Source organism: Helicoverpa zea, chromosome 18 (genome assembly GCF_022581195.2).
Source record: "Helicoverpa zea isolate HzStark_Cry1AcR chromosome 18, ilHelZeax1.1, whole genome shotgun sequence".
NCBI lineage: Eukaryota > Metazoa > Arthropoda > Insecta > Lepidoptera > Noctuidae > Helicoverpa > Helicoverpa zea.
Window position 1 is genome coordinate 188,548 of NC_061469.1, and position 19,874 is coordinate 208,421.

General features: G+C 37.9%; 1 protein-coding gene across 1 annotated transcript; it reads left to right on the forward strand.

Moving 5' to 3' along the window:
- The first annotated feature begins 9,528 nt into the window (after positions 1-9,528).
- LOC124639056 lies at positions 9,529-14,041 on the forward strand. Its single transcript, XM_047176275.1, has 2 exons — positions 9,529-9,998; positions 13,341-14,041. The coding sequence occupies exons 1-2, from the start codon at positions 9,678-9,680 to the stop codon at positions 13,866-13,868; spliced, it is 849 nt and encodes a 282-aa protein (XP_047032231.1). The 5' UTR covers positions 9,529-9,677; the 3' UTR covers positions 13,869-14,041.
- The last annotated feature ends 5,833 nt before the right edge of the window (positions 14,042-19,874 follow it).

Sequence of the window (19,874 nt, forward strand, 5' to 3'; positions counted from 1 at the left end):
GTGGACACGGTAGTGCCTCCACCAAGATATGCTTATGTAGTTATTTCAGTAATTAGTTAAGTACTTATGTACCTGCTTTGTTGGTTTTATTTTTTAATAGAATTAAATATTGACCTCCAACTAGATACCATATAATCTTAGTATTAGACAATACCAGGCAATGCCAAAATCTCGTAATTGATGCCACCATTTATAATTAAAAATTACCGGCAACAATCCGACACGTTACATGAACATGAATATTTCCAAGAATTACGAAAAGACCTTTACAATTTTGAACTCTATAAAATGCAATTAAACATTAAACCACTATTATAGAATCCACGTTTAGCTTTTAACTAGAAGTTGTGAGTTTAATATTCATTTAGAAAATAGCTTAATCATTGAAATTACTGTAACCTGGTAAAACCAAGATCCCAGCCCTTCTGAATCATTTATTGATGCAATATTGTAATAAAACAAAATCATTTTATTGCTTACTACGTCAGATAATTACTCAAGAACTGAAAAGGACACTGTTGTCCCAAATAAATTATTTTTAATTAATAAGCTACAATAAAGTGTCTTGAGCCAATGGAATTCGATTCTTCAATTATTTCTACTTCTACCTATAAAAGCCGAAAATCGATCTCAGTGGCGTGCACTTGGAGAGGCCTGTGTCCTGCAGTGGACTGCGATAGGCTGATGATGATGATAAAAGTAGCTAAGGTTAGGTGCCAAAGAAGTGCATGGATGACCTGACAACAGTACCGGTTCATATTTACTGACAGATATTCACATTATTTCTGAGTGCAACAGGCTAACGTAAGCAAAAGTATGATGTAAGGAGGTCAGTGCTAAAATCGTATTTGGGGAATTCCATAAAATAACCTATCCACTCGATAGCGTGGTAATTAAAAACATTCACGCTGTTTCTACAAAACTTACATTTTTCCTTTTAAATAAATTCAGCCTTCAGTATTTTTTCAAGGGTAGCGTTGCACATCATAATCACATTCCGAGAATAACGGAAAGTATTGCATGCACAGAGATAATTGCACCTAACATGACTCACTTGTTTCAAAGTCGGCTAACATGGAAACCTACCATAATTTGCTGTTAGAACAAAGCCGACAATTGTGAATTTATATTAATGAACAAAGAAGTAAATTATCACATTTTTTATAGTTACGTACCACTCAAACCTGACGAGTCAATGTGACTTTGTAGTGTCATATTGAGAAGTATATTTTGTAGTATGTCCGTCAGTGCACTGGAATAGTTCAGCTGTCTAGCTGTCAGACATCACCTACTAGCCAAAACGATAAAAAACTGAGCTTCTAACAGCCAGTTTTTTCATCAAAAGTTAAAGCCAAAGTAAAAGTCAAAGTAATGTCTAAGGTTAAGGTAACGGTTAAATTCAATTTTTCTATGAATTTTGCTGTCACTTTAGCCTTGAAAAAACGAATTTGACCGTTACTTTTACTTTAGACATTACTTTAACTTTAACTTTTGATGAAGAAACTGGCCGTAAGTGACCAATATCTAATTTGACTTTGATTTTGACCTGCCAAAATTATAATTAGATGTGATTGCATAGCTTAATTAGCGAGTAGCAAATAAGGAAAGAATGGAACAGTGTTCACTTGTTATTTCCTTCAGGCGTGAAAATAGATGTTCTAACATATTCATGCTAAATGTTTTGACACAAGGCAGCTGTTGCGATGCCCTCCAAAAGGTTACTCATTCCACTGATATACACATAATTATTTACATATACATGATACATATATACACGTCATTATGTAGGTAATGTTAATATGCAGGATACATGAGGCAGTTCTGAGAATTGCACTGGTGTCTCCATGCTGAAGCTCGGTAAGGCTGGGGACAAATGAGCGCAATTTTCTGTCAGTTTTTGTGAACTGCGTTTAAAGTTATATTTGTGTAATGCAATGTTTTTGTGGAGCGAAGAATTAACGTGGTTTGTGTACTGGTGGGACAATGGAAGTGTAATCTGCTTTTTCGTTTTGAATCTTATTTTTTATAATTCTTATTTAATCTGTCTTTAAAATATAAAAGTAATATTTTGTTCAAGTGATTCTTGCCTTTATGATATAAAATTTTATCTTAGCTTTTCCAGTATTGCCGATCTTTCAGATACAAATATGTAAGTATCTATAAAAGACCAGTGTGTACTTTGCCCGTATATATTGTCGAGACAAACTGACTGGAGATCACGTAAATGTTGTAATTATCACTAAAAGGACGTTGTTGCCAATTTTTGACACAAAACATGAATAGATACGTTAGTCATATTACCACAGATACGCTAATTTCTAAGTATATTGGAATTATTCTGAGAATTGCAGTGAAGCTGCTAAATAAAATACTATTTTAGTTGTGTACAGGATACATGTACAATAAGAAGAATAACTTGTGCAGGCGAATATGTCATGATCTCTCTTACGGAGATCAGTAATTGATGTGAGATTAATTCTTTATATGAAATGTTTCGATAGCCAGCTCATACTAGGTACTACAAAAAGGACTTCAGACGGGTAACAGGAATGTTATAACTTTTAGTAACCGTCACTTCTATTTTTTGTTTGATTGATAACTCTTCGAAAGCCTATAATAGATAGGCAGCCCTTCAAACCACCAGCGCGAGCGTTAAGTGGAAATTATTACAACATCCAGTAGCAGAACCATAATATTTTTTACACGAAACAGAACACGCTTGACCGGCTACCTACGCGTCAATTATCTATGTGTATATAATAAATTCATATTAATATACAGTATAATTGGAGAGCACGTTTTTAGGCTCAGTTACTTGAAGGTCAGGCTACAAATGTAAGCATGTATCAGTTGGTCCGGTTTTGAAGTAAAAACTTTATAATGGTCGGTAATATAGGTTTGTGTGGCTCAAGGTTAGTAAGGAGTCATGAAAAACATCGTAGGTATAAGCAAAGTGTATGAAAAAATCTCATCTATTGTATCTAAGTTTCTTTGTAAAAAGTTACTGTGAGCGAGTTCACTTTTTCTATCAGGATTAGATACGATGTCGACTGGTCGAACTGTAATCATTATTAATTCTGTGCACTTCATTAAATTTGATTTTTCATTTTAAGAGGCAATATTAGGTTCTTAGTTGGTTCAAAATCGTTCTTGATCAGAGGTTTTGGTTTGAATGAAACTTCACACTATTATCACGGTCTCAAAAAGTTGGTCAAATGGAGTAGAGTCTGCAAGAAACTCCATGTTCCTTATTGATATTAAGGATATTTCGTGGTGTAAGTGAAATAAGTAGGAGCTTCTGAGGGTGCAAACAGAAGCACTTGTATGACAACAAACCAGTAGTCTGTCAGCACTGCACCTCTATCGTAACACCATCACTTCGCTAAAATATTGAGTCAATATTTTGCGGAGAGTTGCGCGCGCGCACTCCCCCCCTCCCGCTGTCCTCCGCCGCCCGCCATCTTCACTTAGCGACAGTAATGGCCGACAAAAAGTTGTTATTCAATCTAGTTTGAAGAAAAAACAATTTTAGCCGGCTCATGTTGCCTGAGGAGTGAAGAGTAGAGCCGGTATAAAAACATAACCTCTCTTTCTATTTGTTAAGTTTTTGTAACTCTTCAAGGCTAGCTAAGAGGTTTTTAACGGTAACATTCATCAAAGCTTAGGCCTCCGAACATTATTTATGAGTCTAATAATTGTGTGTAATGAATGAATAATGATGTGCTTCGATTTAATTTCTACTCTTATTATTCGTAACATTAAGTAAATTGCCCTGTATAACCTGTCTCATAGCAATTTAATTAAGAACCAGACGGCAAGAAACTGTAGAGAGCTGCATTAGTACAAGTGAAGACTTATCAAACAGCTAAATGAGCTTACGTAACCCGACATCTACATAATTAGGAAGCATTAAAATGCGCAAAATGCACAAACGCAGCGAAGCCGTGGTGCAGCGTCCAGCGTGACCAGCTAAGTGGATTACCGCGTGTAAGTCCCACTGTCCGTCTGTCCGTCGGGCGCAGTTTACGTGCAAACTCACTGTAGCACCTACTTACCCGCATTATGTCAACAACATACAACTAATGCTTACAGTCTTGAGTATAGGGGTGCAACGACTAGCCTTTGTTGTCAACTTTGTAATCTATTCGCAGTGTCGCGCAAACTTGATGAAGGTAGCACTAGTTGTAGAACTATATGAATAAGAACATGCTTTACATGGTATGATTAGACCTGTGTATGGACTCACCAGAAACTTCATAAGCCAAGAAGATCTACTAAACTAAAATACCACATAAAATTATAATTTTAAACGAAAAAAAATATTCATAAAGACTTCGCTGCCTATTTGTATACGATTCCTCTCGCTTTAAATTGAAACAAAAACGTTATTAACACATAATAAAAGTCCGTAATATCTGTTATCTCTCCACACCACTTCACCTTGAGGTATGCGAAGAAAAACTACAATATGTGGTATGTACACACTCACGTACAATGAGAATGTATGTAGAATATCAGAATATGCAAATGCCGACCAAAATACACGACCAGAGATGTACCACTAGATATAAATGAACTTTGTTACTTATTTATAGTGGTTCTGTATGTAAATACAGAGTCCACATTGTGATATTTAAAATTAATTAAATGATAATGTATCGCCCTAGATCTGTTATCACATCTGTGAATATTAATAGCAATGAATTATCGCTAGCAATTAGCAATCCATCATCACGTATTAACGACAAAGGCACACTTTATGATTACTTTGTTGATAATACTGAACTCTGATCAGTCAATCGGACTAAGAATATTGATTAGAAATAACAGAGGCTCTGGAATCTACAAATTTACAAGACAAGTAACTAATACAAAGAGAAACAAACACCTAAAATCATTTTAGCTTTTATTACTTTTCGCAGCCAAAAATATGGCTTTCACGGTTTCAAATACAGCAGCGGTAGTATTTACATAGAGTACATACCGTGTATTGTGGTGCTCATGTGCGGCCACCACAGAACTAAAGCCACGCACACACAGCGCACTCGAAGCGGAACACAACAGGGTTGCCAGCACAACTCTTTGTTGCCACACCATATAATTAAATATTATTACCGAGAGGTATTGTGTTCGATCCCGGCCGATGCATTGTTACATTAATGCTAATGTGCATTAGGAGCTTTTTGTAGTTTTATGGCTGTCGTAAATAACTGGATTTGTGATTGATACGCGACGTTGATGGTGGCTTAGCAACGATCAGCTGCTCGAATGCTTATTATTCCATATTTTTACAAACTGTAGAGAATTGCATAGAAATGCATACATAATCGCTGATGTTAATCCTCTATTCAACCTTCAAGAAGAAACACAACTGTAATGAAATCGTCAACCTAGCAACAGCGGTAACAACTTCGTTATGTGTAAATCAAAGTGGAAACATTTAGGACATAAACTCTTTCATAAAGCCTTAAGATAATGACAACAATTCCATTTACATTCAAATAAAGTTATTCATAATGTTCACGAGCGCTTCCTCCGTGGAGATTGATCTGTCGGTATGAATTCATCGCCTTTGGTCGGCAATAAACAAACGTTCGGTAATGAGTGCGGCTCCCCGGGACGCTACAATTGACGCAATAACCTCTCTGCCGAGCCCCTAGCCGCTCCGTCGAAGTAATACTTGCTCTTATCGAATGCCTTCTATGCTACGCCTAGTATAATTTAGTTTTTTTCACAGTATATGCTTGGACAGAAGCGAAACAATGTCACATTTTTTCTTTTATTATGTTTCAGTTAATAACTGTTTGGTATGTAGAGGACAATTATTTTCACTGGTTGATAGGTTGCTATTTTAGTTGGTGATGTAATGTGATTCCATCGCGGCGTTTTGGCCTTTGATTACTAATGAGCAGTTAATGTACGCAGAGTGCTCCCAGGCCGCACCGGAAACTAATGAGGACAAAGAAGTGAATCTGTTAGTTTGTATGCAAGCACTGTTCCTTCGTTGTTAGTGCCGTGGGTGTGTCTACCCTGAAGCACACTATAAACTTCACATTTTATCACCGCACAGTATTATTATGATCATCTCTAACGCATTCATTTCTAATCCCCTTTCCACATTCACATCGTAACTTAAAACAAGCAACAAAAGTGGTTTGTTTATCTCCAAACTTTGGACATACTGGAGCGCTCCCTTATTATACAGGGTGGCTCGTAAAATGGTCCCACCTATTTTGCACTCGTAAAAGAGGCTCGTAAATTTTACGTCACAAATGCGTCTCATTGTTGGCTGGGAGCGGAGATAGGCAGGGATCGAGCCCCATCGAATAATCTCTGGCTTCACGATAACTCGTGCATCCTTGATCGTTGTGTCGATACTCCGGCTGCCCCCATGTCGATAAACCTGGAAATAACATTGGGGTAAGTGATGGGAACTAGCCAGATACTATTAAGTTGTACAATTGAATGTGCTCTTAAGAAAACATACATCGGCTGGGCTTATAATGTTAAAACCTTAATGTATATAGGTAGGTACATAAGTAAGCATGCGTGTATAAGAATATAAGATAGTCAACAGAAGTCAACAGCTAATCCACGCCCTAAACTCGTGTTTGTGTAGGCGGCGTTAAACGTGAATCCGTGTCAGGCTGTAATGCCCGGAGCACTCGGCAAACTTGCCGTATCTCTTGAGAAATCCCTTGTAAAAAGCTTAGGACATAATCTTTATGAGATAACACCAAAATCAATAGAGCCTACATGTGTAATACGGCAAATATTGTTGTGCTCTATGCTTTACTCGGAAAAATTGGGTTACCGTTACTTCTAAACGTACCACATGTGTACGTAAAACTACTAGCAAGGGTCTACTACTTTTAGATGTATTATAGTTACGCCGGTTAGTAACAAAGGTCACGTTAAAAAGGGCTAAAAAGTAAATTACCGTCCGAAACGAAACACAAACGGCGGCTCTGACATCTGGCAAAAAGCGACTTAATTCATGAGAATGTCCCACAATTACCGAAGAATGTTATAACCGCATTCCCAAAAAATTGGAGCATGAATCCCACAGTTTAGCGTTGCGTGTCGTTTTACTAAATTATTTGGCTGTTGTTTAACTAATTATGCAAATACTGGATCCCCTCCGCTCGTGTGCACCTGCGCCAATGTCCCACCTGTGGACAATGTCCAGATAGATTGCCGCACATACCATGTTAACGTATATTAGGTATGGTACAGTCGTTTCTCTTTCCCTTTATTCCTTTGGTAGTTATCAGAGCGTGCCGGGACTAATTAATGGAAAGCCTGTATGAATGTGTTGTTCAATAAATGGAGACTAACAATCTGTCCGTGTTTGTTAGAGGGATATATTCATGGCGGTGGTGATTAATTCATTGCGATAAAGTGTTTACAACGACAAAAAGTATGTTTAATGTTAATGGATATGTATTATGTGAATCTTAAAAGTTAATACATTGTTAATATATAACAATTGTTATTTTAAAACGCATCCGTGTAACGCAAAATTAAACCTAAAAATCTATCGTTAAAGTCAACATATCGACACGTTGACATCACTACGTATAGGGCATAATCTTTCGTTCTCTCCCATATTGTTTTTAAGTTACGACAGTTTTGGACAATGGCTCGGAAATCCGCAGAAGCTCCCATCCCGCGTGCACTCGGCTGAAATAAAAAGAAATTCACTTTTTCAACACCCTGTGTAAAATCATGGATCACAGTTGCGTTTGCCATAAAATATTTTTGAGATTGCAAGGGTTTGTTTTTAGGGTTGTTACTATACTACATTTTGAACCTAGATCTTTGTCAAAGCTGCGGTAAACTTCATATCACAATCATATACAATGGCCTAAATATCAATCCTTCGCTCCTTTTTAATTATGAATTCCTTTATTATGGCAATTAAAATTTTATTCCGTACTTGTAATATTGTTGGAAACGGAAACAAAGATTTCTGTTCGTTTATGTAATGAAGTAAATAATTTAATGAAAGAGGTTTTAATTAGCTCTGGGCTGCTGCTTATTCCTCATTATTGTGGAACAAACTGCCTTTAAATAATTGATACCACTTTACAATAAATTATATCTCAATTTGTACAGCCAGGTTTTTATATAAGTACCTACTCAAAACAGTTCACAGGAACGAAGCCGGCGAAATATTTGTGCGCCGTTCTCACAATAGAACCTGTCTCATTTATTTGTAATGAACGACTTAATAATGGAATTAGCAACAGAAGCAGTTCCACCACAATCACTACCCCACAGGATCCTCCATTAAACCAGTAACCAGATAAAACGATGATCGAGACAACTTGCATTTAATTACACACAAACTAAACGGGATTTATGTGCAAACATAAATAACGATAAAATTAACAGTGTCCTCGGAGAAAATAGAATTTCATTAATTTAATCACGACCTGCCCTCCGACAACAAAACGCCGGGAGTGGAGGACTCTCCCCCCTCCTCCCCTCCCCTCCCCGGGAGGAGGCTGCCGAGCGGGAGCACCAGGCGAGCTGAGCCCCGCAACAGCGCGCGAGCCTGCCGGCCCCGGTGCCGCGGCGCGCAGCCCCGGCTCAACACACGCTGGCCGTCAACAGCCTAGCGTAATCAGAACTCCCAACTTAAAGATTTATTGCCCAGTAATAGGTCTCCGTAAATGGGCGAAGTTTTATGCCCGGTTTCTTTGTTACAAAAGTACTGAGGGTTTTATTTGGGAATTTTGTTTTAAATTGTATAAAAGGAGATCAACTATTGTAGTAAATTTTACGAGGGTCGGCGAAAGAATACTGATCCCCTACCCGCTGTGAGGGCGCTCGTAAAAGCTAGCATAGCGAGAGTGCGGCCTGACCGGCACTAGCCGGACCATTAGTAGCTCAATTGGCGTGAAAGCCGACCAACCCCTAGCAGTCTTGGTGCTGAAACTGAAGCCGCATAAAAGATTTCAACATTTTTGTAATTTAATTTTTAAACCCATTTTGCAACAATTTCCAATGCCGATTTAAGTATTTAAAGTGAATATTTTCAAACTGAGCACAAAGATAAAGCACAGATATTGCCAAATCCAACCCTTTAATTTCATTCAATTAACATTCAACACACTCAGCGAATTATTTGAGAGAGGTTGCCAATGAACTTACTGTTCATATTTCACAAGTTCGCTCCCCAAACTGCGTCAATATCTGTGCCCTTCGCTTCTGGCTGGCTAGATAACACCCTCACGTTTGAGTAAATAATCATCTTTTATGGCGAACCTTTGTTCGTAAACCTGGCCATCAAATGTGGAACCTCGAACATAAAGTACGATAGCAGCCATACAAATATGGCTAACGTAACACTCCTTATTTCTATAGTAAATAGAAAAAGGTTAAAACGGTCATGGAGGTAGGTGGGCGTCCGTTCTGTGTGCCGCGCGTATTTACATAGCTATGTACCGCTGTCGTGCGCCGAGCGACTCCCTCCCGAGAGCGGCGAGGCGAGCGGTCGAGCGCACCCGAGCGCGCCCGAGCGCGCCCGAGCGCCCCCGAGCCGCTCTCGCCCCGAGCTCCGCGTCCGCAGTCCCCGCTCGCGCCGCGCACGAGCGAACGTGTGCCGAATTCGTGTTCGCCGCTCGGTTAAATTAAATTGAAACAACTGCGATTGCTAGCGCGGCGTTGCCATGAGTATGTCGGACGTGGAGTGGTCGGGGGACCTGTCCATCCGGCTGGTGGAGGAGTACCGGCAGCGGCCCGAGCTGTGGGACAACTCGCACAACCTGTACCGCGTGCAAACCGCCAAGTACGAGGCCTGGGCAGACATCGCCAGGATATTCGAGTGCGATATCGCCGACTTGCGGAAAAAGTTGAATTCGATATTCGCTTCGTATCGACGAGAGAAAGCTAAGATTCGTAACGGTGGCCGCTCCACTTGGTTTCTGTATTCATACTTGAGGTTTCTGCCGAACCATATGGAATCACCTCATGATATCGAAGTCATTGTGGTAATTATCTACCTAATACATTGTTTTATAATTCTTTCGCGATATGATGATATGAAATATGATGTCCCTGACGGTTAAAATTTTTCATTGCAATGTTCTGCTGCCATGCATGCTGCAATAATGATTGAATGACTAAATTAATTTTGAGAATCATATTTATCTATTGTTAAAAAAGGTACTATCAGGGAGATCATCGTATAGCGAAAAAACTTATACCTAAGTTTTAAAATTGATCGAAACTGACCTTAGAAGCGCACCTGGCAACAAACATTGCATTGCGATTGCAGTGTTCAAGCTAATATCAGCTCTCTGTCTGTTGACATAAAGTTTAAAATGAACTATACCAACAACGCTTAACCGCATCAAATCGGCTAGTGAAATACAATTGGGTTTATTGAAATTGGACTCTATTTTCACTGTCAGATTGTACAAAGTGGTTTGGCAATAGAATCGAGTTGGTTCCGCCCTTACGTGAACTCAGTTAGGTTACGTCGAGTAACATTTTGGTCTCGTGACTAGCCTGTATTTCAGTTTCTATTCATTGTCAAGTACCTAACGACAGTTTTTAAGATAGTTGTCTTTCACCTTAGTTAAATTTTCAGTTTAGCGATCTTCGATGTTAGGTATGTAGGTATTATCCCTTTTTGACATAGCATCACGGCAGTGTTCTATGGCATGTACCTACCTACCATAGGTTGGTAGATGATGAGGCCCACGTGATGACTTTACGCTGTCGTCACACCGGTGGACAGTCGTCACAGCGTCCGGAGTCGGGAGTCGCCGCGCGTCCGGCAATTTGGCAATAATAATATCTGTGGCCTTGCACCTGCTCCTATACAAGAACTCATTGAGCCTGGCTATCTTTGGTCTTTATTATCTACGTCACGAAGGCTTTCAAGTCTGAATACTGCTTTGTCAAAGTTCATTATAATTATTTCTATCGAATGCAGTCCTTAAATCCTAGGAATTTCAAATAAATCGTACTTATTGTTCGGTTGATTCTTTTAGGTAGGAACGACGGTTCACACTTCGCTAAAGAACTTTAAAAAATAATAATTCAATAAATAATTCAAGACCCTCCATACTCTTAAAAATTTAAAAGAGCTAAAATCATTACTTTTCTAAAATATTATAACAACCCGATTACGTCTTCAGGGTCAAGTGTTCCTGTATATAGGGCATCAGGTAAATCATTACAAAGACTTCTTCAGGACAGGCTTGCGGCCATTTGTCTTAAAAAATCGGTCAGTGTGTTCATAACCTTGATAGCGTTCAACCGTTGCCAACGATCCACTCGCATTAATATATCTATTTACTTCTCGGATTATTTTTAATATTATAATGAATTGGTTTGCGAGAGAATTTGGGGTCGATGTAGTAAATTAAATTAAAGTGGATTCCGACTTGTGATTGGAGACGACAGTAAATAACGTCACTGTGTAATGTGTTACACGAAGCTGTGTGAGAGAGAAGTTCAGACTACACTCTTCTCCATTTTGATTTACATAGATAGCTTATAAAATAGGAATCTTTGAACAATCGATGGGAAGGGCCTAGGCATCTGGTTCTTATTCACAATCAGATTACCGCTGAGTGACCGTTTAACCATTTTGTTGAAATGCATAAAAAATAGCTTTTCCGACAGCCATCCTACAAGACCCTTTCATCCCTAACTTATAAATAGAAGACCCTTTATAAATAAAGCATGGTATCTATAGAAACACGGAAATTGTGTCAACAGTCAACACGAGTGTAACTCCGTGCCAAATTTCATCATTCTCGACAGGTACAGATTATTGTATCATTATGACTTAGATCATGTCCAATACGATTTACGTGCGGGTCTTACGTATTAACTCATCATGCACTATGACAGGCGGTAAAAATACTCAAGAGCTTTGCAAGAGTTTTGAACTTTAGAAAATGCTATTATGCGAGGACATTTTCATTTCATCGGAAAAGTTACTTTTCGATTGGAGTTTCGAAGTCAGAAGAAAAAAGGATAGCAGTAAAAGTTATGAAATGTACCTATGTGATATAAAAATTCGTATATTTATTTTCGAAGGTCAGAATAAAGACGTTTAGAAGCTGTACTTCACATAGCAACCACTTATCACCGAATTCGCAGCTTATCACCTAACTAAATTAAATTGCGGAAATAATTGACTACTTTATTGCGAAACACAAGGGCATCATTTGACGATATCAATTTCAACAAGACATTATATTGCTGAAATTGATACTGTAATTAATTTGTATAAAATATGGAAGATTTTATTTTATTGGTTGGAATATGTTTTTACTGACTATTGTACAAAACCCAAAATTAAAATGATTGTATTTAACACTATTGTGAAGCGTTAATGAAATGACTATACTTTTAATGAACCACACAAATCACGAGATAAGCCTCATAAAAATATCTTTATAATCCTAAATAACACGCAAATAATAAGTTAACAGTATTAAAACAAAAGCTAATCCTCAGATTACACTAACATTTGAATAACAATATGTTGACTATGGACCGTCACACTTTATCATTCGGGAAGTGAACTTTATCTGAGATGATGGAATCAGCATATCAGTCGCCAAAATGGAATTTGCCGTTACAAATCTTAAATAGGTACTTATTTATTTAGATTTGCGTTGATATTGATTGATATGTTATCCGTATCTCGCATAAAGTATAGATATAATTGTAAAGAGCTTAACAGTGCTAAAAATAAGGTCATTTGTGTGACATAACGCTGTCCTTAGAATGTACGCATAGTATATTTACTGAGGTTTTATTTTATGCTGTATTTGCCGGTGTGACAGGAAATGGGAATATTGCTTAAACTGGTCGTTAAAATTAAAAATCAGCTCTTTTCACTGTCCTCCTATCCTGCAAATCCTACGTTTCAGCGTTCATTTTTCTTACCGCAACAAACAAGTATGGAGTAAACAGAATAATAAAATGCTACATTTTATCTTGTTTTTCTACTTTAATGACCGCTACCTTCCGATAGGCGGCACAATTAACCTAGCCGATAGCAACACCATCGCTATGTAGGTCAGTCAAACTCGAGTTTGTGCAAATTAATTAATTAATAATGCATTGAAATAATAACGTGTTTGTATCGAGCTCGCTTCCTGGTCGTGTCAAGGTTGGGGTCTCTTCCTGTATTCAAATTAGGGAGTGACTTCATTGTTTGCAATTCGTACGGTCGATATCAAGTAGTGATATTAAATAATACAACTGTTAAATAATGATACGTTAAATTTTCTCAATTTACAAAAATATATGTATACTTTTACGAAACTGTGTACCTAATAATAATGAATCTCGTATTTCAACAGGGCACATCAAATGACATCCAGATCTCTCAGAATCCAGAATCAGCGAGATCAGACGAATCCTCAGATGATGACGACGACCGAGACGACAGCCACATCACCATCAAACAGGAGCCAGTCGTGGAAACATACGTGCCTGAGGCTCACGTCAGCCCACCGAGGCGAAGAGCACTCGCAAAGGAAAGACTTCCAAAAAGAAAGTACAGACTAAATACCAGACCTTTACTAAAACGAAAATTAATCAAAGAACCAGAAGTTAAAGATACCTTAGACAGCAGGTTATTAGAAACGTTGAAATTATTGCGAAAATCAGATCTGTCTAAAAAGAAAGATGAATGTGATAGCTTTGGGGAGTACATAGCTGTGTCGCTGAGGAAACATGACGAGAGGACGAGGAGTATGATCAAGCAAGCTATCAACAATATTCTGTTCGAACAGGAAATGAAGAAGTACAGCACGGGACAGTACACGATGGTGCTGTCAGGAGTTGATGAGAACCCTCTCGTCATAGGTGATGGTGATGAGAAGTGAATCTATGATGACTCAGACCTCTAGTGATAAGTAATTCCTCAGTGAGACTGATTCGAGTACCGTAAGATAGTACTGATATGAATGTAACTACTTAATGTTAAATTCAAAGTGCATAAAATATTGTCTTATTTTGAGTTTAACTTCAACAGTTTGTAAATAAATATTTGTACCAAGCCGTTTGTTTATTTATGTCATGAAATATTACCGAAAAAACCCAGATCTTTTCTTGGTGGAAATCTAAAATACAAAAGTAAAAGTTTTAAAGTACCTAATAGTGATATTCTAGTCTAGAAGTTGATAAAATTTGACTTCGGGGTCGTTTGCAAATAGACTAGGTATTATTAGGTATTAGTGAGTTATCAGAATTTTGTGAAACTTCAAGGCCTCGAGATAATAATTTTCCATTCAATGTAAACAACATGGAAATAAAATAATATAATCCTCCGTCCTTTCATATATTTCCATGACTCATTTATCACAGTTTCCTGCATATTATAAAATTATAAATCTGCTGCTGTCTATTAACTGAAACATTTTCAATTAACAGGAAAACCGGCAAACTGTTCGCCGAACTATAATTATCTGGAAAAAATATGGAATCAATAAAAAAGGCAACATTAACACATGTATCGTCAACCGCATTAAAACAACTGCATTGTGCTCGCCTTACGTTTTTCCATTATTTTTTACATCCATCAATCAATTATTTAGAGCAGGCTACGTGCCTGCTCACACGACTGGCTCAGGTCTCGCTACTCGATATCTGCTGCAGCTCCAGCCGGCACGACTATTCTAGCTATTTTATCACTATTGCCGTTTACATGTGTCGCCTCTGACGGTCTCTTGTAGCAAATCGTCAATGTAATACGTGCTCATTCGTCTTCACTATACCTGCATTCAAAATTGGTAAATGCTGTCTGTTTTAGGTCTAGTAGTTTCTTTGGTGAAGTTTCTTTGTGCATTGCATTCATTGCTGCATTTATCTTGCAGTCGTGTTGATCTCAGTGATCTCCCGAGTATTCTATGTTGCCAAGACCAACATTGCAAGTGTAGGCATGGAGTTCTTGGTGAGGTGCATCACGCCATCTACGTCACCTGTGTGTATGTATGGTTGTTTTTTTCGCGTGCAATCTAGCGATGCATTTGCATTTAATTGGCTTCAGTTACAAGAAAATTTTGCTCATAGCAAACTAGTTGAATCATTTTTCAATTCAATTGCTTTAATGTATCTTATTATTGTAGTTTATATGTTGAATGATTCTAATTGGATGTTACTAGCCTGTGCAATTGTTTGTGAATGACAAGTGTGTTATGTACTAGAGAACTTGAATATTTATGAGACTTTGTTATTCACTACATTCTCAAAAGTCGATTGTTTAGATGTGTATCACACAAGCACACGTGTTACATATTATTATCATACATCAAAAATATTTTTGTAGAGGCCGTGTACCTACCGTTGCACCGAAGTACCGTCTCCATAGGTATGTACATACCTACTGGTGATTAACAATGCGATTTTGACCTGAACCGTTTCAGTCGACCCGTTTTCAATTCTGTCCGATGATTCATACGAATATTTATGAAAAACAGCAATGTGGATGAGTTCACGTTTTTCATTATTGGGCCATTAATTACCCAAAAGTAAGAATGTTGCAGTGAGCCAATAAATATAGTAGCGATGTGAAGTGGGTGTGGCAGCTTATCGCCGCGCATGCGTAATGAAGCGCTCTGCCAAGCGACTTCAACACTCACTGAAAAATAGCTACTTGTTGTTACGTTATGGATCTGTGTGTACCTGCCTACATTCTTGTTTCTAGGCCTGCTGGGATTTCTGATATGTAGGTTACATTGGCCGACTACGATCTTTGAGTAATTCTTACTGAAGCTTAAACGCCCTCTCTGTCTCTAAACACAGTTCGTACAAAGAGTGTGGGTGTAAGGGAATGACCTCTCAGCTTGAAGTACCGCTGTGCGAGTGGGATCCTCCTGGCAACACGAGTATCACTCGGTGACTGACATCTGTCACTTGTGTACAAAGTAGCGAGAGATCGTGTGAGTTGCGTCAGCCGACATGCTCACACTCTCCTCAAATTGCATCACTCACTCAATAAATAATTAGTCTAGCCGATCGAGCCATTCATGTGGAGGAAAAACCCCATTTAAAACAATGGATTGAGGAAGCGTTTGTTCAATTGAACATTTTCTTTCCTTTTATTTTAGTGTAATTCCTGAAATAGGCCTAAACAATTCCACTTTAGGTAAAAAATTGGTGGATTATATTTACATTGTATTACGTGGCGTGCCAACGTGTCGGTTTGATGTTATTTCTGTAGCTGGCGTACAGTTAGCGTCAAACAAATTGCTGTACAAAGAAGGAAATGTGGTAATTGTCGCGAATGTGACCCGACCCTTAAAAGGTTAGGCAGGTGCGTATTATACTCCGCAGCGTCTACCTCAGGCCTAATGTATGCCATAGCCGGCGGTGGAATCCAGGTGACGGGGTATGCTTGCCGGCCGTGACGTCACGACACAAGGGTCGCATTGCCCTACAAACAAACCATTGTAAAAAATACTAAGAATTTTTCAAAAACACATTTAACAATAGCTGCGACTTCCTCAGTCTAACTTAGAAATTGAATGTCTGGACTGCGCTGGACACAACTAGAGCGGCAAGAATGCGGGAAATTGAGGAAAAACAATAGAACAGCGCCGCAGCAGGCAACCAGCATGTTCGTTCATACCTAGTTTCCGAGGAAACACTGTAAAGTGTAGTAATAATTTCTCCTCAAGATAATGAGAACGTGAATCATAAAATGGAATGACCCATAATTTCAGATAACCTTCACGTAACCGTCTCGGGTGTCCGTTGGAGAGGTCTTTTTCATTTAGATTGTCACACGACACGTGTGACTTTCCGCATTAATTGACCCGAACCTAGAGGACCTTAAAAAATATCGACACATTGATAAAATTAGCACAATGGACTTTTTGTTTTCAACGTTCAATGTCAGGTTATGACGACGGGTTAACATAAAAACTGGGCTAGTTGCACTTTTTATTCTAGACATGAGTTTTTGCTATCTGACTGAAATATATATTGGCAAGCTAGGAGTTGGCAACTGTATGTGATCATTAAGCCAATGAAGCAATATTATAATAATTGCCTGTAATTTAAGATACCCTGTAAAAAATGGTCAGACATCAAATAAAAATTTTCCGTTCAATATTAAGTAAAGTTTCCTCAATTTACCGTAGGTATTGCTGGTAATTACTTCGTCCTACAAACTGCTACTCGTTTCGCAAATGTGAGTAAGTAGCTACGTAGGTATATGCATTTGCGTTGAGCAAAACCTAACTACTTAATATATCTCTCTCATCTCTGAGATTCTCACAGCACGTCTTCAGTGTTAGCAGACATATTGTCGCCTGTGTCTAAATATATACCTTACGTAAGTTTCAGTACTACACATATCAATACATCAAAGTATCGTTCATGTTCTAGTACAACAATGAACCTTGCGACATTAGAAATAACAGCGACTTTCCCGTGGAGATGTGGCATCAGATAATATTCGACCTCGAGTTATCGAATCCAGACGTCAACGGCTTTGTTTTTGTTATTCGTTTATATCAGGATGATGATAGTCTTAGGTAATGGATAATCGTTGACAAGCTGAAAGGTGACAAACACCTGATGATAAGGCTGTATAGGATGCAATCACACGTGTTGTAACTGTGAATACAAGATTAGTTCAATGCACTGTACATGTACATTGAAGTAAATCTCAGTTTCATTTGATACCCATGTATTTTTAGGAGATATTTCGTAGTGCCTATAATTTAAGTCATCATGGAGTTACATTTATTAGTCTATTGACTTTGACTGATTGATTTTCTATTCTGTTTCAACTAGCGAGTGAAAAAAGACTTAGTTGGAGGTACAATAACACAAATATACAACTCTGCTTGACTCTCCAGATATCATTAAAAATCCCCATGATTTAATTGTTTATTCTTATAATACCGGAATCGTGTTGGAGGTACAAGGCACACATAATTGCAAGCGGATTTGATTACCGCAGCGTCGGCACTCGAAGCCTCAGCAGTGCTGCGGATAACACTACAATTTGCCTAACTATAGTCAACTTACGCAAAATTATATTCAGTGTATAGTTTTAACACTAATCTACTTAGCGTTATTACATTTTGTTAACAATTATCTATGGAATAAGTAGGTACAGATATGTATTGAAATTCAATTCTCGTTAATACGTGCAGTTGAGAAAAGGACATACCTATTACATATCTGATGTAATAATTGCTAGAGGTTTCCATCTAAAAGTATTTGAACAAGGTAACCAGACTACTTATAGTGATATCTTTAAGTGTATAGTTATCAATAGGTTATTATAGGACTTGCATTGAAGAACGTCTGCGCATGAGTGACAGTTGAGAGCACTCGCAAAGATGGCGGATTGTCTCATCATCAAGTGCTTTTATTTGCAATGCAGACTTTGTGGCTGTGAAGATCGATAGTTAGAGATATACATCTATTGCCTGCTAATTTAAATAAGCTACTCTTGAAGATAATAAAAAGATGAGGAGGATTCTAGAAAATTTTGTTTTCTTTGGATTTAACCTGTTACAGGAAGTATATTGTCTTTAGATTACAAGTTCCGTAAGTAGATAGACAAATATGACATCTCATGCAGCTAGTCGCAGAACTGTATCAGTACAACTTGTTATCAGTCGAAAGTTCCAGAAGGTAGTATCTAACGTGACTATCGTAACATAACGTTTAGTATCACACATTGCTAGAGAAAGGTTAAAAACATCGGAATCTCAAGTAAACAACACATGTTTTCCGTTGATATTTTTGTGCGGAGGCCGAGCCACGCGTCACGTACACCCTGCCACGATAAATTATAGCACTCGTACCCTATGCACCACGCAATTTTAGCCCTTATTTGTATAAAAATAGGGAGTATAATCGTAGATAGTTTTAGTGCAATATGCGAGGGTTCATTAGAACAGTTTTGATGGAAAAAGTAATTACTAAATTGTCACTTTGAAGTAAGAATGGATTGAGGGTGTTTACGTAAATTGTTGTAGTGAACTTCCTGACATCAATGGACGCTAATAAAACTGTTGAGGAAAAGATCTTTTAAGATTAAATTAATATATTTGCAGTGGTTTATTTGAAGAGCTACACATGCTGAATGTTACACGAGGAAACTTCAAACACGTGGTGACACTACACTTGCGTCACAAAAACTGAACAAGTGCTTTGTGAAGGAGAGTCACTAGAGTTTTCTATTTGAATGAAAATAGATCTCAAGATGTTAGATAGTGGAGTTCATATTGTATGTAATGCCAACAAACGCTAACAACTGACATGTGGTTAAAAATAATGCACCTCAATGTAAGCCGGGACTCATTTGCAAAAGTTCGTTGAACTTGTGAACGAAAAGATTTTCGAATACAATAGATAAGATCTAGAAGTTGCTTTGAAATCCGCGACCTCCACCAGTCGAGGCCTTTCGGCTATTTTTACAGCCCACTTTGTTAATTCAATACAGTTCATCACGTAGGACTTGAGCTAATTGTCCAAGTTTTTTGTTATTTATTTAGATATTAATTATTGTTGCAACACTTCACTAAACTCTCAGACTCAGATCCTTGACACGCAGTAGCCGCTACAAAAACTGTTTATAATTAGAATATCATTTAGACCGAGATTTTTCTGCTCAAAGTTTATTATGAATCATTAAAAATGATTTTCAAATTCATGTGATAAGGAAGTTTCTTGAAATCTCGCAATGACATCACACCTCTTAGATTTAAGATCCGTGAAGTGAAAACATTGATAAGGGGATCAAAGAGATATGTTGTATCAACCGGACCTAAGTCATTTGTATCATATTTATTAATAGGAGACCACGCCATATTGTTTATGTAATCACTGACATAATAGACACTACAGCCTCCACTTTCCAGATATAA